Source organism: Fistularia commersonii, chromosome 18, assembly GCF_037954325.1.
Source record: "Fistularia commersonii isolate RoL2024-O1a breed Wild chromosome 18, RoL_Fcom_v1.0, whole genome shotgun sequence".
Taxonomy (NCBI): Eukaryota; Metazoa; Chordata; class Actinopteri; order Syngnathiformes; family Fistulariidae; genus Fistularia; species Fistularia commersonii.
In genome coordinates, this window is record NC_141301.1 from 12947857 (window position 1) to 12972326 (window position 24470).

Genomic DNA, 24470 nt, shown 5'->3' on the forward strand with positions numbered 1-24470 from the left:
TCCGCGACTATTTAACGCGTGACACTTTGCTCTTTGCTGCTCCCTTGTTTACGTGCTTCTTGAAGAGATTTAAAGCTTTGATTTAGGACAGATGTAATATTTAGCGGGGCGATATATCCGGGCGATGGATTCATTCTCCACCAAACAGCTCATATTTTGCCGCTTTTGTGACAAGAGCCGCTCCTGACCGAACACCCTTCGCAGTCACTGTGTATCGCAGGGACGTCACTTCACTTCCAGCCCATAATTTAACAGTACAGTTCGAGTCGGGTGCGAACGCTTACCTTTGTATTCCTGCGCAGACTTTTCAGTATGTTCCTCCTTTTCGGGTCCTCGCTCTCTTCGATGGAGTTGTCCTTTTGCGCCCCTCCCTCGTCCTGGCCGGCCTTGGGCGGACCGCCCATCTCGTCGTCGCTGCCTATCGAGAAGCTGGTCCTGAAACTGCTGAATTTGCCGAGCCGTTTGGATCTGTCTCTGTAAAGCTTGGGCTTGGCCCCGATGGCTGATAGCTTTCTTCTGCGCTCCAGTGAGCTACTGTCAGCCTCGCTGTCTGAGCCGTTCCCGCCGGCACTCCCGTTGGAGTGTCCCTTGTTGGCATTGCGGATGGTGATGATCTTTCCCTGTGTGCTGTCATGAGGAACCGAGTAAATGTTCTCCTCTTCCGTCGGTCGAGGTTTGCTGACGGCGTCCATCGGTTCCGCGTAGTCCGAGGGGTCGTACCCGCCGTCGCTGCCCGGAGCCCAGGTCACCGCTTGGGGCAGAGAGCGACGATTCGTGCCGCCTTGCTGATCCACGTAGGGCCCGAGGTTGACCTTACGGACGGGCTTGGGTTTCACTTGCGGCGGGATCTTGTTGTTCAGCTTGCTTTCAAACGTGCTGATGTCAGAAATGATGGAGAAATTGTCACTCGAATCCAGCTCCGGTAACTTGAAGCTCGCCAGGTGGGAGCTGAGACTTCCGTCGTCCCTCAGGGTGGGATAAGGAGGTGAGGGGTCAATATCGTCCTCCGAGTCCAGGAGAACGTTCACCGGACTGGGAGAGCCACAGCGAGGGCTGGTGCTCTCGTTAGTACACGCCTCGGCCACGTTGTCATACATGTGCGTGGCCTCCACGATAGTGCGCTTCTCCACCACCTCCTTGAAAAAAGACTGGAAAAGGTCTATCTTGTGGAGGCCCCCGACGACCCCGCCATGTCCGCATATGACCGTGTTAAATCTGGCGTCGATTTCGTGGGCCAGCTCCTCTCCCTGACAGACCTGCTCCTTAGCCGATTCTGAATCCGACAGCTCCATCGGACTCTCTGCTACGGCTAACAACTGAACGGGGATGATATCTTGGACCTCGCAGAGGAACGCGCACAAAGTCTCCATGGAGGCCTTGCGACGGGCAGAGTAAACTGCAACGTAGCCGTGGACCAGTCTGGTCTTGCGGAGGGAGAATGAGGAGTGGAAGGAAAGCAAGGACAGCTCGATATTCTGCTTCTGACCTCCCACGCTCAGATCCAGCAGGACGGACGTGCCGCTGCTGAGGCTGGAGGTAGGACGACAATGCTGCGGCAACAGGAAGGGCGCGAGGAGCTGGTCTAAGTCATACGTGTCCCCGCACATGAGGCACATGACTATCTTCAGGTCTGTTTCCAGCATCGGCTGCGAGTACGAGTCTCTGAAGGCGGAGGAAGAAGGGGGCAAGGGCGGAGAGCTGCTCCCTATGCTTCTCCTCGTCTCCAAGAGGCCCTTCAGCATCTGGTTCACTTGCTTCTCGTTGACATTGCGCCCGTAGCCCATGCCCGGGGAGGCGGGGTCCAGGTAGGCGCACTGAAGCTTCCCAGCCACCTGCATCCCTTGCTGGATCAGAGTCTGGGCTGTCTCTCCTCCAATGTCCCCTATAGACCCCACCCCTCGCTTAGTGACCAGAAGGAGGGACAGTGGGAGTTGCAACAAACTGTTTTCTCTTTCCCTTCTATTAATAGTCGACTCCCTAAGCTTCTCTATGCTCTCGACCACATAGGAGAGGGACTCCTTGGAGTTGTACAAACACAGACAACCGTGAGGGGTGAAGGTCGGCGTGTGGAAAGAATTGACCGGCAGACGCACGTTGCCCTCTATGGGACGCAGCGTTAACTCGTACATTTTCCCGTCCAGCACGTACCTGTCGTCGCTGGTGCACAGGGCCCTTATCTCGTTTGCCATCTCTCGGGCCAGACCGTCCCTACCCAAGATGACCAGGTTGATGCGCTCCGCCCTGCCCCCGTCGGGTCTCGTGCTGTCCGACGAGGCGTAGCGCGTGGGGAACCTGGAGGCGAGTATCTGCTCTATCTTAGTGTCCACACAGTGGGGGCTGTTGGGACAGGTGTCCTTGGTGGGGTGGTAGACAAAGTGGATATGTTTCAGCACCAGGGCGTCCCTCTCCGCCTGCAGCTTCTGCAGAGCTTTAAACCTCTGCTCCTCACCCAGCACCTCCTGAATGGCTCCCATTTTCTCCTTGCTTGGCTTTGCGTCCACTTCGAGCTCGTAAAAGAGCTCCGAGTATTCAAGGAGCAGCTCCTGAAAGTCCTCTTTGGCTCGGTCGATGATTTCCTTCTGGTGTTTGCTGTAGATATCCGTGTACTCGGCCTCATCCAGCCACTGGTAGAAGTCTTCGTTCATGATGAAGCTCCGAGCCTCCTCCCACGGTTTGCCCGGCGTGATGAACGGCGAGACGCTCAGCTTCTCCTTGAATTCCCATCTCATCTCGGTCCGTTTTCGCTCGTTCCTCAGCTGCTCCAGGTGGTTCGCATAAATGGCCTCGGCCGCGGGCGTTTCCAGGAGGTCCTGGGGGATTCGATCGTCCTCCATGTTGTCGATGTGTGGCGTCGTCTCCCAAGGTGTGTCGTCCAATACCACAAACCACTGCGAGAAATCTCTCTTTGTTTCCAGGACCTTCTGCACTCCAGACCAGCTCAGGTGGTCTATCTCGTCCAGCTCTGGCAAAAGTACGGAGAGTACCGTGGGGAGAGTCGTGAGATAGGCCTTCCTACGTTTTTCTATATGCTCTTGCTTGAGTCTATGTACATGCTGCTGAAAGAGTTTCTTGGCTTTCGCCGTGCCCTCGAGAAAAACATAGTCCTTATACTCCGGGGCCGTCTGCATGCGCGCACTGACAGCGGGCCACGTTTCATTATGGTTCTTCACAATTCGGTTGACCAGCCACTCGTAGCGGTCTTTGGCTGAGGCGATCTGTTGACTCTGCTGTTTCAGCGCCTCGAAGTACGGGATGATCTTGGGCTTGCCCCGGCTCTTGTCTATCAACTGAACGAGGGACAGGAACGCGAGGTCGACGTTGACGTTTGACCGCGCGGACGTCTCGACCACCTGGAGATTCTTCTTGGTTAGGGCAAAGGTGTGCGAGTCTTTAATATACCGCTCAACTCCTTCATCGCATTTGGTGAGGACCAACACTACGGGTTTCTTTGTTTTGGCTAGCTGGTTGTAAAGGTTGGTGACAAACTTCATCTGGTCTTCAAAGCTTCGGTTCATACCCCTGCTGACGTCCACGCAGAGCAAGAAGCCGTCGACCATAAGCTTGCCCTCGGGCATTTGTTTCTGCTCAAAGTCCTGTTCGAGCCCCAACTGGTCTGTGCAAAAGTACATCAGCTTCTCGGCCGACGCCAGCTTGGTAGAGGCCGCCCTCTTGATGTAGGGCTGTAGCGCCGTGCTCCGGTGAGGCTGGAATGTCTGATCGTCGATAAATTCCGTCTGCTCCACCACATTCATGCGGCACTCCGGCCCCTCCTCCATTGTCCGACCGGCCTCCCCCCAGAACAGGAAGTGGTCATTGTTCACCACGCGGCCTCCGAAGTCACTGGTGCTGAGGACCGAGGTGTGGTCTAGGTAGAAGTCGTCCGCGTTCGGCCGGACGAAGCGGTTACACAAGCAGGACTTTCCCACGCCGCACTGGCCTTTCTCTTTCTCCGTACCAGACAGCCCAACCACAACCAGGTTGTAGGTGGGTGCCCGGACATCTTGCTTTTTGGCCATCATCGTCGCTGGCAGAGGCTCATCCTGCCATGCTGGCCACAAGCTCTAGGGAGAGGAGGAGGCTGCCAAGGAAGCAGGGTTTCCATGCAACAGGAAATCACTGGACTGGAGTCTTGTCCTGCAGGACGGAGAGAAGGACAAGACATAAAAATGACAGGAATGCAACGCATTTCAATCGCAGGCGCGATTATCGCACGGCCGCCGGGTCTTTCATCCCGTCGCCTGTGCGCAATTAATACGTAATGTTTAATCAGCGGTCCTATTTCCACCCCGAACGTTTCCTGAAGAGATTGAGGTCAACGGCAAAGCCGCTGGAATGCCGCACGTTACTTAACCCAGCTGTAGTTTCCGAGCCACCCGCCCCCCCCCCCCCCTTCCCCGCCATTAAACTCCTTTAACTAACATTCTCCACGGACTGAGCCGCTCACGGCGGGGCCGTGCGCGTTTCGTTCCTCGATTTCTGGAGACGCATCAAGTGTTGCGTATCCGCAGTACGCGAGAATTAGGTTGGCTTCCCTTTTAGAAAACGGCGCAGACACGTGAAGGTGAATCGCGCACGTCGGATAATACCACGCGCGAAAAACCCAGGCCTGCCGAGTTCCTTCTACCCCAAATATGAGACACGAGCACCGGGATGAAAGAAGATAAGTGTTCTCGAGTTTAAGTTACTAATTGGCCGACTAGGGAAAGCCATCTGCATTTTAAAAGCCTTGGCTGACTCTCCCACATCAAAAAGTTGTTTTCTCAAACGGACGCCTGCAAACACATCATAAATTTGTTGATATACCATCACTGGATCCCGACATGCTTATAAACAATGGAAACCCGTCCAAATTGGCGCCGCCTTGTTATTAAATGGCACCTAAGCTCGGGCTCATATAAAGAGGCTTAGTTGGCTGGCCAATCTCAACATATTCCATCGCTTGATCAGACCTAAAATAGACCGATAAGAGACAGGCATGAGGACGTTCTTCATGGAATAACCCTCTCTGACAGCACAATTTCAAAGGAACAAAAGTTTGCCAGCACTGTCAAACTGCCAACACAAACCAGCAGCATGAGACAGCATCATCCGTGTCAAAACCGGGCTATTAATGCGGTAAAACAGACATTTAAACCGCTGCTCAATATGGATAGCTGCTCTGACAGGAAGTAGAAGAGCAAGACAAAGCCTTCGTTGCCGCTGAATCGAGCTCTACTGACAACGGGCGTGGAGGGGGAGGTTAACTTCAAAATCCGAATTATCGGGGATGATAATGAAAACGAAAAGGTCGGCGAAATGTCCGACTTGATGCTGATTTTAGAGTCCACACTGTTTGATGAATGCGTTTGATGAAGTTTGATCTGTAAAATTCAGAGGTGGTGGTGGTGGGGGGTAACTAACATCATGGAGGCCAGGCGTTCCCTCCGCGCTGGCAAATGGAAGCAGAAAGGGAAATCAATATGAAATAGGCAGTCCTTTGTAAAGATGTTTGTTGCGGAAATATACATGGAAACGGATTAAGGCGCCCGCGGAGGAAAAACGGCGAGATGGGTTTCGGTCTAACCGAGAGCAGGGGACTGCTGGGTTTCAGTTTGAGCCAGGTAAACAATCTATCATCTCCATTGCTGCTGATTACAACCAGTTTATTCGGTCTGATGTCTGATTTAAGCGCAAATACTGAAGAAAAAAAAACAGTAATTAGAGTGGAAAGTCAAATTCGCATATTTAACTTTGCATAAACCTCTACTTTTAAAAACTTAATGCTTTTTAGGAGACGTCAGAAACTAGGGGTTCTAATTTGGTGCCTTGCATATGTCATTACACCTAATTTGACATTTGAATGTAGTTTGCAGACAATATCTTTGAAACGGTGAGTCCGCCCACATCCCTCCATACGCAACATGGTGTTTCGGTATTAAAGTGGATGGGATGTGTTTCGGCAAAATTCCTGATACGGTGGTTTCAAGAGGGCGGATAATTTAAGACTTAAACGTCAGCGGCACCAGCGCGGACCGGGTCAGGCCTCGTCCAAGAGCGCAAAGTCCACGACGCTCGAACGGAGGGTATTTTAAGGGCGTGGGGCGCAACGATTCTTACGGTTTCAAAATACCATCCAGGGTTCCCGATAGGATTCCGAGGAAAAGCAAAAGCGTCGATGAATAAAATCTGGGCACGACTGGAAAAGTAGGACGGGGTTGCAGGTGCTCAACGAAGTTTGGTGAGCTTGGATTGAAAGGTGTGTGTTCAGAAAAAAACTGTAAGAAAAGCATTATGTGTGTATTGTTGCAGATGCTGTACTATGTATTTGTACTATATATTACCACTGCATAATTACAACCTTTTCACAAATAGGATTCTGTCTTGTGCTCTCTCTCTCTCTCACACACACAAAGACATAACAGTTCAGAACTTGTAGAAGAATAATTTGTTTGCTACTTGAAAAAATAAATAAATAAAACTGAGTGTATTATTTGCTGTCTGAAGAATCCCATTCGTTGCCACGGCTGCTTATCGAAGTGAGTCGATCCATGTGAGGTTCCGGCAAATCCGGGAAGCGTCGGAGGCAGACCGCCGTCCCCCAGGCTCATTTGCAATCGAGTTCACAAGTTAATGTGACGATCACGTTTGTCGCACAACTGAAGTTTCATCGTGAAATGCATTGGTACGGTAAACCCTCGTTTATTGCGGGGGTTACGTTTTAAAAATAACGCGCTATAGGCGAAATCCAAAACCCGTTTTCAAGCCCAAGCGTTTTAAAAAAATATAAAAATATAAAAGTTTTCTTACAAATAACTATGATAGTTTTCAGAAAAACTGTACAGTAAAATAATAATTTTAATAGTTAATACGTTATTTTCCTCCTTCTTCATGAAGATTCATTTATTCTGTAATGGCGCCCTACGGCAGCATAGCTTCTACCTTCATTCAGCATGTCCAGAAGTTTAACTTTTTCTGCGCTTGATAACATATTCCTCTTTCTTTTGGGCGCGTCGTCAGGTGCCTTTTCCGGTGCGGAACATTTCGTCGACAGTGTGGATTTTGTCATGGAGAAAATTTGCAAAATGCAAATTTGGCAAGCTGTACAGAAACAAGACGCGGAGATTTCTGGATTTCTGATACTGGTCTACGGTTCTGTAGCCAATTTGGATGCAGAACACAACATACTGTACTGTAAAAAGAAAAAAAAGCACTAAAAATAAAAATAAAAAAATACATGCACTACAAAAAAATACGCGAAACAGTGAAGCCGCAAAAGGTGAAACACGTGATAGCGAGGGTTTACTGTATTCCTGTTTTTCCCTGAGGGATAGCATGAAGTTAGCCACTGGGTGCTAGCATGAATTTAGCCCCTGGGTGCTAGCATGAAGTTAGCTCGACTAGATCTTTAGCAAGGTTGCAGATGATGTTGGACCACACCCTGGTAAGCCGGGGTGATTTGCGATGACGGGTGAACGGGACACGTGTCGCTACACAACCACGGCGGCTAACGCACCTGCAGGAGCTTCGCTTTTGAGAATGGTTTTCAGCGATCCAACGGTTAACTCACACAGGTTTCTGCAAATATGAACACGACAGCACACACAGACGGCCCGGATCAGGTCTTATCTGTCAATGCCGTCGATCAGCACGTCGTACGAGAACTTTTTTCGAACTTTTACCGTCTCTGACCTCATTCGTACACCTGCCTTGTGGTTGTGACTCAGCCAAGTTTTGACATCTAATCTCAGTCATACTGCAATACAGAGCACCGAGTCTAAACAAGTTCCGCGCAACATGAAAAAAAAAAAAAAAAAAAAGGCGTGGAATTTCTACATGGGATAATGATTTTAAAAAAAAAATAAAAAAGGAGCGGCGGATGTTTTGACTCCCGGAGTGACATCGTCAGGAACAATATTTCTCCAACGCAGCAGCAGCTGTTGATGGAAAATTAAAACGATTTATCGGACTGACCCGACCCCCGAGCTAAACGGGGAGGAAAGTATAGACGCGTCATTACGGCTGCACGGTTCTGCGCCTTTTAACACGCTTCCCGCTGGCGACGGAAACGCGGCATTTCAGACAAAACAGCTTCCGTTGATAAGAAGAAAAAAAAATCTATTTCCTCTTTTTGCAAACTTATAAAGGCACCGCTGCAGGAACCGTGTTCAGCTCCGCCGCCGCCCTGTTGTCGCCCACTCAAGACAGCTGGTCTCTCCATTCGCCCGGTTTCTGCCGCCCATGTCCGGTCGCATACCGCCGTCCCGAGGCCCGGAGGCACGGATAGGTTAAGGCCTGCGTCGCCTGCGTCGGCCTCCGACCCCGGGACCGCAGGGTAAACAGCGCAGGAAGTGGAAGAGGTGCAGGAAGAAGTGGAAGGCTTTGAATGGAAGTGGGTGCGCGGGGGAGACAAAGGGGGTTAAAAGAAGAATGGCAATGAGGAGAAGGGGATAGAGGTCATCAGCCTGGGTCATGTGAGCAGCACACTGGAATCCCCCCAGGAAAGAGGGGCCGAGCCTAGCGGGGCCCGCCTGAAGCTAAGGGTCAGGGCCCAGGCCGCTAACATCCCACTCTCCCTATCTAATTGGGAAAAAAAAAAAAAAAAAAAAAAAGCACTACAATCAACCGCCATCAAAAAAAAAACACATCTCCACATCCTGGTTGCCTCGTCTTTTTCCTTCTTCCGGTTACTCTGTTCCGAACGTCTCGCTTTAAAAATGGTCGAAACGCACACGGCGGTCTGGTGTTAACCAAAACACGGCGTTCTAGGTCAGCGGCTGTCTCAAGGACGCGGGAGGCGAGCGCAGATAGGATAAGATAGGAGAGGTAGGGCACTGGAGGGTAGGCTGAGCTAATGGCGGGGCAGCAGGGCGTGAAGTTCATGAAAACATGTGCTGCAAAAGGGAAGCGCGGAAGAGCCGGCGCTCGCTCGACGCTCATGACGCGGGATCTCTTTGCCTTCACGGGGTGGCTGCATTCCTCACATTACAAACCTAAAAGAGTCGGCGAGGGAGACTCCGAAAAGGGGAGTTTGGACGGGGTGGCGGTCCGTCAGGCGTGTCTTGATTTTGTTTTTTCCACAAAAAAAAAAAAAGGAAGAAAAATCCTCGCCGCTTTAGCATTTTAGCCTAATTGAGTGCAGACGGAGAGCACATTTTGCGTGAGCTAAATAAATACAGAGTGATCAAATTTGATGAAGTGCTGAAATCTAAAGGGTGACTGGGATAGCAGATTCAGACAATATTTCAGTTTAGCATATATTTATATGTACTTCTTCACTTTAAACATGCAGGAGGTTCATAGGAGACCCAGACTTGCTTGGACGCCTGAATAAGAGAGTGAATGGTTGTTTGTCTCTGTATCAAATGAGATGGTGAATGGTTGTTCTTAACATGGCCAGAATGAAAGGGTAAACCATTTGTGTTCTCCATAAAACGTGTGAAAAACTGAATGATATGACATGTGGATATGATTATTGAATGAGAGGGTGAATGGTCGAATATCTACAGGACAGTCTCAGAAAATTAAACATTAAACAAACAAAAATTCCTTTTTCATGATATTATAATATTTTGAGATAGGATTTTTGAGTTTTCTTAAGATGTAAGCCATCATCAGCAACATTAAAATAATAAAAGGCTTGCCATATTTCAGTTCATTTGTAATGAATACAGAACGTATGACATTTTTGTTTTTGTAATTGCATTACAGAAGATAAAGAACTTTATCACAATATTCTAATTTTCTGACAGTCCTGTATATTGAGAGAGTGACTAGATTTACGCCTGTAAATGTCATGTGAATGGTTGTATGTCTACGCAAGTAAATGACAGGGTGAATGATTGCATGTCTCTATATAACATGTGAACCGTTTTATGCCTCTATATGACGTATAAATTCAAATCTTTGTACTTTTTAAGACCTTAAAACACTTTATAGCCTTGACTTTGACACTTTATATTTTTATTTGTATTTCTTATTTTCCCTCCTTCCTATTATCTATTATTGTTATGTTTTACTTGAAACTCTGGCACAACAATTTCCTTCGGGATAAATAAAGTTGTTCTTATTCTTATGAACGACATTTATGGTCTCTATATGTGGCCCAGTGATCAACTGGTGACAACGTTTAAGTTTAGCATACATTTAACCAAAATTATATATACTTAGTATATCTTCAGTTTCCTCCCACTGGAGACCATGAATTGCTCGCACATGTGAATGAGTGAGTGAATGGTGAATAAGTGAGTACACAAATGTGTGTGTGCGATAAGTGAATGATAGTCAGTCCATACAATGTGAGAGCGAATGGTTGCACGTTTCTATATGAAGAAATCCAAATGAGAACGGTTTTGTGGATGCGATAAGTGAATGGTTTTGCATGACGTGTGAATGAGCGGGGGAATGATTTTATGTCTCTATATGCGGCCCAGTGATGGACTGGCAGCCGGTCCAGGGTGAACCACCCGGTGAGAGGCGGGATAAACTCCAGCTGCAGGATAAACGGTATAGATAACGATTGAATGATATATAACACAAATGGTAATCAATAGTTTTAACGACGTAACATTTAAGTACTTCTCGGCTATAAGAGAAACGAGTCGTTTCGTACGTTCTCGGGAGGGAGTCGACAGAAACAATTGACACTGAGAGTCATCGAGCTGCTTAATGGTGATGAAGATGGTGATGAGGATGGCAGAGAGGCCGGGAGGGGAAACTTTCATTCTCCCTTACGTTCAGGAACGAGGCTCCTTTCCGTTGGCTCCGAAAAAAAAACCCAAAAAAAACCGTTTTCGCCGTCTGATTCACTCCTGCCTAATTCTCGTCTGCGATGAGTTATACTTCCATTCTCGCCCCGATGGTTTTTCTGTCTCTTGCTGTCACCCTCAATAATGTCTTGCTAATATAGATTACCCTCATCGCTACGCCAACCCCGCCACCACCCCTTCTGTCAGGATTTTTTTTTTTTTTTCATTCTCAGTCTCCCCAGCGCTCTCAGGGGACCTGATGTCCATTACTGAGAAAGTGGGCTTGAGGGAAGGGGGATCGGGACTGGGGAAGGGGGATAGAATAGAAATGGGAATTGGGGGTTTGGAAAAGAGGGGGGGGGGTTGTTCTGTTGACGGGGTCGGTTGGCGAGCGGCCCGGTCGGGGGGCGCGGGGGCGTTAAACCGATACCACTTCCTCCTCGGAAAACGGTTTCGAAATGTGCCGAATGAACGCGGGGAGCGGGGTTGAGATCAAATGGCGCAAAGCTAAACGTATAACCTCCGTAATCTGTGGTTACCATAGCGACACTTACCGCGCCGTTTACGAGGGGAGGGAAATCTGGGCGGACGTTTTCTCAGGCGGTGACTTCGCATTGTTTAAAGTTCCGCGCCGTGAAAGGCGTCGGACTCGACCCGGTGCATTTATGCAAATGTTTTGTTTGCGGTGTCAAATGTCGGAAGGGACTTGAAATATTCATCTTCTGTGTTTCCGCCTAGTAAATCATCGCACGGAGATTAGAAACAGCGAGGACGGCTCGGGCATTCTTTTAGATAAACCCTCTCGAGCCTTTCATACTTCTGTCAGAAAAATGAGTTATATTTCAATATTTAAAAAGCAGAGTGATATACCACCGCTTCCAAAATTGGATGATACTCCATTCCTCAACCGGATTTAAGAGACTTACAGCTTTGCACCGGATGACAGATACCACAAACACACAACCTCCGAATTTCAATCCTGCCACACAACATATATTCTTTTTATATCTGACAGATATATTCTGTAACACCGGGAGCGACCGGAGCGGCGTGCCGACAGTCTTTCCCGATTCAGGTGCAGATCAAGCTGGTCAGCGGTGACTGAGATTACGGGCGGCGGGGATTATCTCCGGGCTATTTGCGTCTTCCCATTTTGCGGGATCAAAAATGGCGCGTCCCGTCCATTAGCGTGATCCGATCGCCGGGCGATACGACCGCCCGCATGAGGAAAAAGCCGGCGATGCGGCCGATAAATCCCCCGTCTGAACCCTGACCCCAAACATCGGAAATTATATATCAGTCGGGCTCCACGAGACGGGAAACATTAGGAAAACACGGCGCCAGAAACGCAAATTCAAAACAAATCATCGATCCGACCGGCGGCATTCGATAGTTCAGTATTTCTTGTGTTTTAATTAGTCGCGCTTCCAGCTTCCTTTGCCAAGGTCAAAGTTTCATTTCACTCTGCAGAGGCGTCTGGCCGCCGGCCCACGCCTATCGTATTTTTTTTTTTTGTTATTTTCCCCAAATACGCTCCGAACCCTCTGCCAATCAGAGACGGCGCGGCTTCTCGGGTGACGCCGGGTCCGGCTAACGGCTACCGGGGAGAAGTCTTTATGGAACAACACGAATTCCATTACTGTGATTGGTTTCAGGTCTGGCCAGTTGCGCTGGAGGAGGCGGGGAAGGGGAGCGTTTGGTCTTTTTTGGCGGCGGCTACCGTCCTCCTGCCAATCACAGCCTGTCTAGTCTAGCTCGGCGGGTTTGAACGGAAAAACATCAATCCGGCCTTTTTCATCCGTTCACGATTGATGCAGCTTTGTGATATGACAAAAAAAAATTAAAAATCACCGACGGCTGTATCGATTTTTTTTTTTCCCAGCGCCATAAAATACGTCATTCCGGATATCGCCGCTCTACATAGAGAGTACGTATTCATGGATATGTACTTGTAAGGGGTTCTGCCACGAGGGAGGTCCCGGGAGTCCGACACGCCAGGGACGACCGGACCTTCTCGCGCGAGTTCAACTTCCCCTTCCTCCCGCCGCCTGGCGCTGCGCTGATAGGGTGCCGGTTATTGATAGACCACCTGAAGGGAGAGGAAGGATACAGGATAAGCCCTGACGGGAGGGAGGGAGGGGTTGCGGGTATATAAACAAACAGTCACCAAATGAGAACGTAGCGTAGCGGGAGTACGACGGGAGGACAGGATTCACGGGATAATCGGAACGGCGGGGATATTTTGACGGCGCGGGGGTCGGAAGGGCGTACGGGTGGCGAAGGGGAGTGTGTTAGTGCGTTGAACCTCCTCAATGGCGGCATAAGTCCTTGGTGATAGCGCGGCTAAATATAATGTGCCGCAAACGGGGGCCACTGACAGCTGTAAATTCGAGCCAGCGCCGCATAACTCCACCCGTGCACACACACACACACACACACGCTCTCACAGCGAGACGCCTTCTTCTAAAGATAAGGTACTTTCTCTCCCCGCCGACAGCTAGCGAGCGCAAAGAGAGACGGGGCGGAGGGGCGGGCGGGTTTTGCAGACATCACCCGGCAGACTTGGACGACGCCTCCGTGACCTTCCTGCGCTAACAGCGAAGTTAGTCATTTCCAGCGGCCGAAGGGAAAAAGGCAAAGCTCCGACGGGATGGAATATTAATCAGAAGCCTTTGACTTCTTTGATCGGGCAACAGAATTGTTCTGCCTCTCTGGGTTTCCGCCGCAGGGGACAGGACCTTTTTATTTTTTATTTTTTAAAAAAAGCACACACCTGGGCATTTTCCTTCCTTTTCTCACTTAACACACTATTATGGAAGACGTCATCTAGTTCAGACCCAGTTCCTGAAGCGGCGACTCGGGACAGAAACGGCCAAACATGGAAAGCTTTGCACGTCGGAGATAGAAAGACCGCGGCTTCCAGAAAGCGTCTGTCGGCCCGAGGTTATCAACACAAACAGCGACTGTTGCTTTACACGCCGTATCACAACAGCACACCAGACTGTACTTTTCCCCACTTAATTAAACCCGACTATCTCCGCTGTTATTCTATTTCCCTCTCACTCGCTTCTCCCAGAAGATTCAGATACCATCAGCTCATTAAATGCCCATTATGAGTCGCGATCGAAAGCGAATACTTTTATTTTTAACCGCTACGATCGAAAGCGGTGCGAAAGCTGTGTTTTCTTGAATATTTGGGGCTTTTTTTTTTTTTTTGGAGGGGGAGGAGGAGGAGGGTGTTTTCCAGCCCAACCCATTCATAAAATTGTTGCTAGTTCATTGCCATTAAAAAAAAAAAAAAAAAAAAAAAAAAGTCGGATTGTACGTCAAGATATTTCAAAGAATATGACTGTAAAGGATATGCAGCTCGCGCTGTGATAAGGCAGAGCGGCGAGATTGTGCAGCATTCCAGAGGGAGTGATAAAAACTAACACATTGCCATTAAATGAACTGATAACATCCATAATGTTCTCTTTCTCCCTCTCTCTCTGACAGCCTTTCAAGCAGACTTCCGCTCAGCAGATGTCAGGCCGGTCCGCCGCTGATGTTTACGTCCATCCGACGCGTTTTCCGGCGTCTGCAGCTCCTCCCCGAGCAGCCGGAGCTGATGGGACGGCACAAACCAACACGGATCGAAATATGCCGCCGCTCGACTTGCACGGAGTGAGTTTGCGTACGACTCCCGGCTCTGCTCTTTGTGGAGGATTCAAACCCAGCTGCTAATCTTCCACCTGAGCGAGCCTCCTAATTCTTCGGGCGAACAACTTGTTTGACGGCCGCGTAGCGCCGGTGCATCTGCCTCGCCTTTCATTTTCTTTTACGCGCCAGGCTAAACGGCATTTACGGCCAATTTTCCGAACCTGGTTCTTACTCGGAGAACAGCTCCTCCATCTGTCCGCTCCTCGATAAGTTAGCGTAAACTGAAATGCACTCCGGGGTCCTTGCGGTTTCGCGAAAATGAGAATTTAGAGCGTCTTACGTTGCACTCAACGAGCCCGGGCATAAACCTGAGAGTGATTACATTATAATGCTCCTAAACAAATAAAAATAAAAAATCCCTCGCATCATTTGAAGGTGGACGGCCTTAATTCTGCCGGGCCTGAATCTTGAAAACAAGATTATAGATTATATATAGAGACATTTCGCTGAGTTTTACCCCCCAATTGGGTGATTTCGGGATTCATAAAAAATATGAACTCACCCAGCAAAAACAAAATAGACTTATTAAGGAGCAATAGATGAGCTGCAGCATGACCTTGGATTTTATTCAACGCTAATAGCAAAGCGCTTAAGACCGGGAAGACTGGAAAACCATTCAGCCCAGAATAAACTAGGAATTAACCAATAAACCAAAAATAATCCTCAGCAAAAAGATGACTTGATTGCAAACAACTTTCCATTATGGAGGAAATGCTGAAGATTCAGCTTTTGTCTTTTGTCTGCTTTGGACTCGAGTTGGCGCAGCCAAAAAACAAAAAAAAAAACAAAAAAAAAAAACGTCTGCTGCTGGTTGCCGGCTCGAGTCAGAAGCGTGATCGGCTCCGGGGTGTTTCGGGCGGTTATCGCACCTTTGAACTCGAAAAAAAGAAAAACGCAGTGCGGATGAAGCAACATACAGCAACGGCGGCAGCAAACACGGATCCACCGGGCGATGTTTACCCACAGAAAGAGACGACTCACGTTCGCCGATCTCCACGCGGCGATTCCTTTTGATTAACGTTCAAAATAGGGAGGTTTTAAATCTGCACGAGACCTTCCATCTGGACTCGTAGATCGCAGGCTTTGTATATAATCGAGTTTTTATGATCCTCGGAAGGAGATCTTACATCAACCAGAGATCGCCGCAACTATTAATAAGAAACAGATGGTCTTCACACACCAAAGCAGCCACCCTGCACCTCCATCCATATGCTACAACCTAGATAGCGCCATGATCACCTCTCTCACACACGTGCACAAACTCCTCTGTGCTTAAAACAGCAAAAGCTTATATTGTAATTTCACAACTTTCCTCCCTCCGTCCCCCGCCCGCTCCCTTCGCTGCTATAAGAGATGTTCACGCGCTGCTGAATCTTCAGACCCATTAAATGTGGAAATGACTGGAGTGAAGAGCGCACAGATGAGGCAGAAGGAAAATGTAAAATGTAAAAAAAATAAATAAAAAAACATGCACGGCAACGTCTGCGGTACGCCGAAATATATAAAGTCCAAAAAATTTATAATGTGACATTGTGACAATTCGCATCTCCAGACGGTCCCGCACGTCGCTCCTGGCTGGACGGGGACAATAAAAACAAACAAAAAATAAATAAAACACAAGGCGTGGTCGGACCCTCCTGCTGCTTTTTGTTTTTCACAAGTCTCGATTGTTGACAACCGAAACAAGAGCCGTACACAAAGCGGGTTATTATCGCCTGCGTTTTTACACAGACCTGATCGATGGACTCATCGACGTTACTGCAAAAATTGCTCATTAAAACAAAATGGATCTTTCTTTTTTTTTTTTTAACTTTTGGACCCCCCCGGTCATTGTTTGTTATAAAAGAAAAAAAAAAAAAAAGCAAAATTGCATCTTTTTGTTTTGCTTTTTTTTTTTTTTCTCCCATCTGGATTGATACGAAGGAGCGGAGAAAACGTCGAATTATTTTCTCGGTTAAAATTGCAACCTTTTCAAAGAGCCCGGCGATGAAACACGAGGGGAAATCAGCAGAGGAGTTAGTTATAATCTCTCAAGCAGAGTGAGCCGAGGGGGCGGCAGTGGGGGGGGGGGGGGGCTACAGCTCCAGGGTGGAGAGGAGGTTAACACCGGCACCTGCTGCTAAGTGCTAAGCACTTGTGGTCGGCTAATGGTGTGCACGCACACACACACACATACACACACACACACACAAACGGCTGCTTTACCATCACTCATGTGCACTCCTCTCTGCTGTCACTCTGACAGGCCTGGACAAGACAGAGATGAACCCTAATTAAAAAAAAAAAAAAAAAAAAGGGAAGACAAACCCTTTTTTTTGCTTTTCTTCGCTCTCAGCTGCTGCACAGCTGTCTCTGCCTCGGATGGACTATAAAGTTTCTTCATCTTTAAAAGCGCCCGGCTCTGTCTTTGCGTCCCAAACAGCCGAAGCCGCCGCGGCGTCGGCGGCGTCGCTGGGTACGGGGAGAAAAAAAAAAAAAAAAAAAAAAAAGGACAACCTCACGGACCCCCTGGAATAGTCGCACACATCTAAATCCCCGTTGCAGCCCGCGGGGGGGGGAACGAAAACAGCAAACCGAAAGGCACGGGATGACAGTGGGAAAATTATTAAGCTCCAGAATAAATGTGGAGGACTGCGGCCAGAGACGGGTGAGTCACCGCACACACACACACACACACACACACACATGCAAACCAACTTATGATACAATTGAAGACACCTGAATCTGCCATATGGCAATTAAAGATAATGACCTTTTACTGGTTGCCACAGTAACCAACTGTTGGCACAGAGGCAGATGGCTGCCCGCCCCCGACCCTCCTCTCCTCCCCGCTCCCTCTGTTACTTGCGGTGAGGAGGGGAGGGCTCGCTCTCTTCACTTTCCTTTTTCTGTTCTTTCGGCCTGTGCGATCCATGAGCGGGCAAAGCCAAGCCAAAGAAATAGGTCACTTCCACGCTTTAATAACCCCCCCGGCTGCAAAGAAAAACAGCCTCTGGTTTCCGCGGTGATAAGAACGTGAAACAAACCCTGGCGCTCGGACCGATGAGTAAGACGGGGAAAACACCTGACTGCAAACCAGTCGACCGCCCCGGTTCTCGACAACCGGCCGGCTCGGACAGAAAACGAGAGCCGGGCGACAGGATGAGTCACCGGCCAGACAATTAAAGGAAAGTTTGGGATCTTTTGTGCTTAAAAGAGGCCGGGCGACGGCAGGACGTCTGCAACGTGTGCCGACACAGTCTCTTTTGTTTCCTGTGTGTGTGTGTGTGTGTGCGCCACAAGGATGCAGATCGATTCCTCTCGGAGCACTCTTAATTTTTTTTTTCAGCTTGTTTAACATACTTAATCCCCTTTTTTGTTTTTTAGCCTTAGCAACAAGAGCTTGCAAGGGAAAAGAAGCGAAGCGGTGCGTTTATTCGTTTTTCGGCTACTCTGCCCCCCCCCCGGCCATCGCCTCTGGAATTCTCCCAGCGCTGCGAGAGGAGGAAGCGGACGGGCTTGTCCAGAGGTTACAGGGCTTGTGCTTGGTCATCCATTTTAAATCAGCCTCCAGACAGACACAGAAGCGCTATTACAGCTCAGGACTGATCTGGTCGCCGCTGATCTGCTGCAGCTGTATTAGGCCCCGAGACCCGAGGTCTGCGGGAGAGAGAGAGTGGCTGAGAGGCGCGCCGCTCGGCTGATCCCCTCCAAAGCATGTCTGGAAATCCCGAACTTACGCTTAAGACTTGGAAAATGTCCTGTACGTTACATGCCGGAGTCTCAGGTTAGCGATAATACAAAAGTCATGTCAAGTCAGGTACTATATATTCATGCGTTCGGTATCTAAGACGGCTTATCCGGCGTTCGAGGTCACGGCGGGCGCTGGAGCCCGTCCTGGATCAGAAAGAGAAATTTTATTGATCGCGGAGGAAATCGTGCGATCCCAGATGCTCCGTATAGACGCACATAAAAATGAATAAAACAAGATGAGGTGAACGGAAATAGATAAATAAAGATAATAAAATATAAATGTTGTCCGCGAGCCGTCTCAGTTCAAAAGGCGGGGTCGCAGGGCCACATATGGAGACGCGTACTTTTATATATATTTTTTTTTCTATTGATTTTTCTACATCTTTTAATACTCGTGCTTATACTTTTTATATGTACCCTTTGAGTAGGAGCAGCTGCTGTAACGAAAAAGCAATTTCCCCTCCGGGGAAGTCATTCTGATTGGGATCCGAATCCTATCGCACATCTCCGACTAACCTACAGCACATCTCTTTGGGCTTTATTTCATTTATACGTTGTCTAACGGCACTTTCCACTCCCCGGCAGGTCTGGACCGCACCCGAAAAATGATCTGCAGAAAGCCAACGTGAGCAAACGGAGCAAAAAAAAAAAAAGAAGCAGAAACACCGCGTTTTAGCCGAGATCTGGAGATTTAGCCAGATCCCGGCTGAATAGCGGGCGACCTTCTGCCTCGACAAAACGAAAAAAGAGAGAGGAGGGGGAGGATCTCGTCTTCGAGGCAAAGTTTGCTTCGAGTAATGTTTGTATAACATGAGCTGCCGAATAAGGAAAATAAATAAATAACCGCATGATTAACCATCTGTTTATTTTGAAGTCAACAGTTGTTTGAGCCCCAGAGGGAGGTTCGAGAGGGACGGCTGGAGGCCGCCGGTGGCCACAAAAACAATCCGGAAAAGCCCGGGATGGGGAAAAGGAGGCTGCGGATCAGATCAGAGCTGCAGGGGAGAAATAAAGCCAAGAAACTCCCTTGCAGTGAGTCAAGAGTAGTCAAATCTGTTAGTGGACCACCGGCCCATCCATGAAATGGACAGAATATCTCCTTGCAGGTGTCTATAGCAACATCCAAGTCAGACCATAGCGTGCGCACACACACACACACACACCAAATCTGCCATTTCCACATTACAACTCAAAATGGAAACACGTAATTGCATTGGTGAGGGATTTTTTTTTTTTTTTAAAGTGGAAATCCCTGGGTTCCTAACAAAAACACACTCGGCGCAATCGTGTCCTTGACCTTTGACCCGGCAAAAGTCTGGTAGTAAAATCAGCCTCGCTCCCCGAGTTGACATTGCAAGCAACTTTTGGAAATTTCCCTCCAGGTTTCTGCTGAGAAGCGGGACGTATAGAACCCGGAGCCTCCGCTCTGCCGGTGCAGAGACGATAAAATAATCAATAACGACCTTTGCTAACCTCCCCCTCAGTTCTCGAAGTTACATATCGTGTTTCTTCCTCTTCGCACTAGTTTCTGCGTCTGCCCCTGTTACTCCTCCAGGCCAGGAAAGAAAATGTCTCAGGAAGGGGCAGGAGGTGAAAATTAGACGATTCTCACGCCTGGAACTGGAAAGAAACCAAGTTGGATTTTGCAGCAACTCCCTCGCTTCCCTCAAACAACGAAGCGCGCGCAAACACACACACACACACACACACATTCTTCCAGTCCTGCACATGGCGTTGATGCCAAGCCTTATCCATCATTCAGTCTCTCGCTCCATCCATCTCTTGTTTGCTCTCTAATTGGCAGCGTTGCTCCAAACTACCACGTACCCGCACGAACCCGGCAGGATGGCGAGCGCGGACGGTCGCAACGCTTTCCTCCCCTTGTTGCCGTCACAGAGCCGTGGAAGAGTCAAATAAAAAGGCCTTGAGATGATATCGCTGTCTTTTAAAAAGGGTCAATCACAACCCTGTTCTAAGAACCGAGGACCTGGTTCCTCAAAAGGATCTGAAACAGCAAAAGAGTTTGAATCTAGCGACTATATTGCTCAAAAAAATAAAGGGAACACTTTAACAACACAACAGAACTCCAAGTCAATCACACTTCTGTGAAATCAAACCGGTGTGACTCCAAATCTAGACCTCCATGGGTTAAAAAATTTGATTTCCATTGATAAGTCGGCACGATCAAGTTCATGTATAGAATCAAGTATTTAACAAGAATATTTCATTTGTTCAGATCTAGGATGTGTTATTTTAGTAATCCCTTTATTTTTTTTGAGCATAACAGTATCTCCACATGCTCTTAGCCCATCCCCCCCCAAAAAAAAAAAACAACAACACATTTCTATGCTTCTAAGCAACATCATGTCCGTCCATTTGTCACGAATAATTAAAGCCCTGCTATTACTTACAATCAAACAATCATGGCAGCTGCGTTGTTGACACAGTTATTACTGTTACTGCCGACATTCCTGACAGTAAAACGAAACAAAAAAAAAAGCCCTTTCCGATAACACGGGGCAGCTTCAACTGCAGCCTCTGTGGCGGAGGGACTTTCAAATGCGACACGCCGTTTCGCTTCCGACGCTGACGTCATCCTCGATAACACGCACACAAACACACACACACACACACACACCTCACAAAGACACAGAAACGCACGCATCCGGCGAAGCATGCCATCCTTAAGCCCTTCTAATCCTTGATCTCAGACAAAGGGAAGGGCTACTCTCACGCACGCACACACACACACGAAAGCGCTACACGACACACCTTTTCTCTGCACGACGTGCACGCCTGTGTCTTGATGAGCACAAGGTATGCTCGTTGCAGTGACGATCATGTGATAGCAAAGGATTGTTTGCACTTGACACAATACGTGTGTGTGTGTGTGTGTGTGTGTGTGTGTGTGAGGTTTATTTTTCCCGTTTCGCTCCCTTTCTCTTACGACCTGATTCAGCTCACTTTACTTCCTCCTCTTCGCCCTGTGTCTCCATGGGGATTTGAACAGAGGAGAGGCAATCAACAAGTTCCCGTTGATCTTTCTCTCGACGAAGCGATAAAGGAAACACGTGTGAGCCGCCGACGACCGAGACAATACACGCCGTGACCGAATGACCTTGAGCGGACGGATTCAAAGAGCCTCCGCCGAAAAAACGGGCGCGAGAAAACCCCCCGAGCAGGATAAAAATCTATCCTGGCGAGTGAAGCTGGATAAATCCCCAGTTCCTATTGCACGCCGGAGACCGCCTGCCTCGGTGGCAGTGAGGAGGGCCTTTGTTGATAAAAGAAACGGAAACCCAGTCACAAACTCTAACCTGTTGCCGCGACTGAAACAAGAAAGACGATTAGCCCCCGTCCGCTACTAGAAGGGTTTCGTTGCGCTTTCCTTTTCCCGATCTTTAAACTTCGCACATTCACCGGGTCTCAGAGACGGGGACGCCACATCGCGATATATTCGAGAGATTAATTAACGAACGACATCTAAGCAAAATAATCGACCGAAACGCCTCTCCTCGCCCGCCGAAGAGTTCTGCAAAGCTTCGCCCTTTAGCGCTTTTTCGCTAATTGCGTGCTGAGCCGTTGGGGCGTCTTTGCGCGGTTGTGAAGTTTCCTCAGCCAGAAGCACGGCGGGGGTCCGCCCATCGGGCCGCGTTGCCCCGGTGACGACGATCCGCGGGGGCGGAGGTGACGCCGCCGCCGCTGAAAGGAAGAGACGGCGGGCGCCGAAACCGAGCCCCGGAGCTGACGGCGTCCTCCGAGGCGGCACTGGAGGCTGACAGGGAAGTGCTCTCAGAAGTTCGATGCACCTGTGAGACATCTGAGTTTACAGCTACCGTGTGACGAATTCAGACATCCAGACATAAGAACGACACTTCTCTTCTTTTTTTTTTTTTTTTTTCTTCAAATGTGGAAAATCTTTAAATCCCCCCTGCAGAAGCGGCGGCGGCGGCACCTGTCCTCGCTTTAGAGTGCAGCTCTTGCATCGACGCGAACAACTTGTGATGAAATTTAAATGGAACTCCCGGCACGATCAAGAGGATAGAAAAATGAATACGCGGATATAAAAAGGGGAGCGGCGCGTCTGTTTTCAAACAGCCGCCGACACCGACCGGACTGGTAAATATTGGCCCGTTGGAATATATCTACCATTATTTCTCGGCCGCCTATTAAACGCTATCTCTTCATCTCTCCATTAACTGGCCTGTCAGGGTGTCTGTTTGCAGGGCGGTTCTCCACATTGGCATGTTTACCTCCACTCAGATTCCCATTTAGATCCCGCGGGGCGGGAGGATGTCGGGGCACGTCCGTCCACGAGTCAGACTATCACATTAATCCATGCGTTAACTCTATTTGCGCCACGTGTCGCGAAATCCTTTGGAGAAAAAAAAAAAAAAGAAAAACTTCAGTAGTGCTCAGCGGGGCGTGCGCCTTCGAATTAGATCGAATTGCGCAGAAAAGTAAACACGAGCGTCCGGCTTCGGCCTCCGTGCGCAAAGAGAAATCATCGCGAGGAGTCGGCGCTGCTTTCAAATCGAATATCGTGAGATTGACGTGACAGGCGTCAATCGTGACCCGTCTCTCGCACGGTTCAGTCCTGGGATGGGGATGTAAAACTCCATGTTTTCCTCGTGTCTCCTTGTTTTCCACAAGACCCAGACGTGTGAATTAGGGCGAATGTTTCCTTTTGACGTTTACCCTGGCGACCGGTTCGGGTGAACCCCATCTCTCGCCCAATGACAGCTTGGATCCGCTGTGAGCGCAACATAAACCATTTAGATGGTGAATGAATGAATGAATGAATATACACCGCTCAAAAAAATAAAGGGAACACTTAAAAAACACATCCTAGATCTAAATGAATGAAATATTCTTATGAAATACTTTGCTCTTTACACAGTTGAATGTGCTGACAACAAAATCACACAAAAATGATCAATGGAAATTAAATGTCTTAACCCATGGAGATCTGGATTAGGAATCACACTCAAAATTAAAGTGTAAAAACACACTCCAGGCTGATCCAACTTTGATGTAATGTCCTTAAAACAAGTCAAAATGTGTTGCTTCCTGAGTGGACACTATGATTTCACACAAGTGTGATTGACTTGGAGTTACATTGTGTTGTTCAAGTGTTCCCTTTATTTTTTTGAGCAGTATAGTTATTTACTGCGCGCACCAAACTACTGGGTATGTGCAGCATTCAGAAACGGCGGTGGTTTTACTCGGCACTCCTCTGACGTGTTCCGATCTGCAGAAATCAGGTTGTGACTTCAGTGACGAAAACAAGGCATTCTACGGTGTCATTCTTTCACCTTGGACATGCCGGAAACCTCAAGGCTCTTTTTAGATTGTTTGAAAGGAATGGAGTTGCAAAGTGAGAAAAACAAATATTGGATTGAAGTTGTTTTCATCCAGAAGTTAATTGTGACTTTTTTTAGTTTATGAGACACTTAGTAAATGAAAATATCTGAAGAATTCTGAATTTGTGCGTTTTTCTACTCGGCCAGCGAGATCATTTCCTGTCAGGGGTAAAAGTGACTTCTTGCTTGGAAATCAAAGAGGCTTTTTTTTTTTTCCCCTCGTTTTTATCAAATGGTTTAATTGGCGTGAACCGTTCTGGATGATTGCGGCCGCCGCCGCCGCGGCGGCAGAAATATGGCCAGAACCCCTTTTAACACAACGAAACCAAGCGCAGTCACTTGACTAGAACGGCAATAATCGATGTCTGACACAAAGCGGCGCGTTACGCTGCAAATAGGAGGGCCCTTAAACAGACAAACGTGCTCGTGCAGAGTGGAGACGCGTCTCCGCGAATACAAATAAGCGTTTTATAAAGAACGGTATGTATGGAGCGTGCCTCGGACCAGGCTCCGAATGGTTAGGGTCATAAAGACTCGCGGCCAGATGTCTGTCGAAAGAACCTAAAGCACGTCGGGAAAGAACGAGGGCACGAAAAGATCGCAAAGGGATGCAACACCACAAACTTCATTCATCTTTCGTTACTCTCCAACTCCGAGGCAGATCCGGCACGGCGGGATGGAAACGGCACCGAGCCGAGGGTTTCCGAGGTCACGACCTTATGTACGTGCCGCACTCGGGGGTTCCGTCTCAGCTGTCATTGGTCGAAAAAGCGGCGTCGCCGGCCGTTCGCTCTCGAATTCACATATCTGTGCAATCCTGGGTGTTTTGTGAAGCTCCTGCGTGTTTTTGGGAAACCGGAGGAACCCCGCAAAGACACGGGGGGAGAACAGGGAGGCTCCGCACTGAGAAGAACCCGATGGGAATTGAAAGAGGGACCTTCTCGCTGTGCGG

At 48.6% G+C, this 24470-nt stretch overlaps 1 protein-coding gene across 1 annotated transcript in view; it reads right to left on the reverse strand.

Annotated features, from left to right (window-relative positions):
• Positions 1-24470, reverse strand: part of arhgap35a (Rho GTPase activating protein 35a) — a 68874-nt gene that overhangs the window by 21885 nt on the left and 22519 nt on the right. The window contains exon 2 of the mRNA XM_086164680.1: positions 285-4134. Coding sequence (XP_086020806.1) covers positions 285-4019 — 3735 coding nt within the window. The 5' untranslated portion in view covers positions 4020-4134. The remainder of the gene's footprint in view (positions 1-284; positions 4135-24470) is intronic.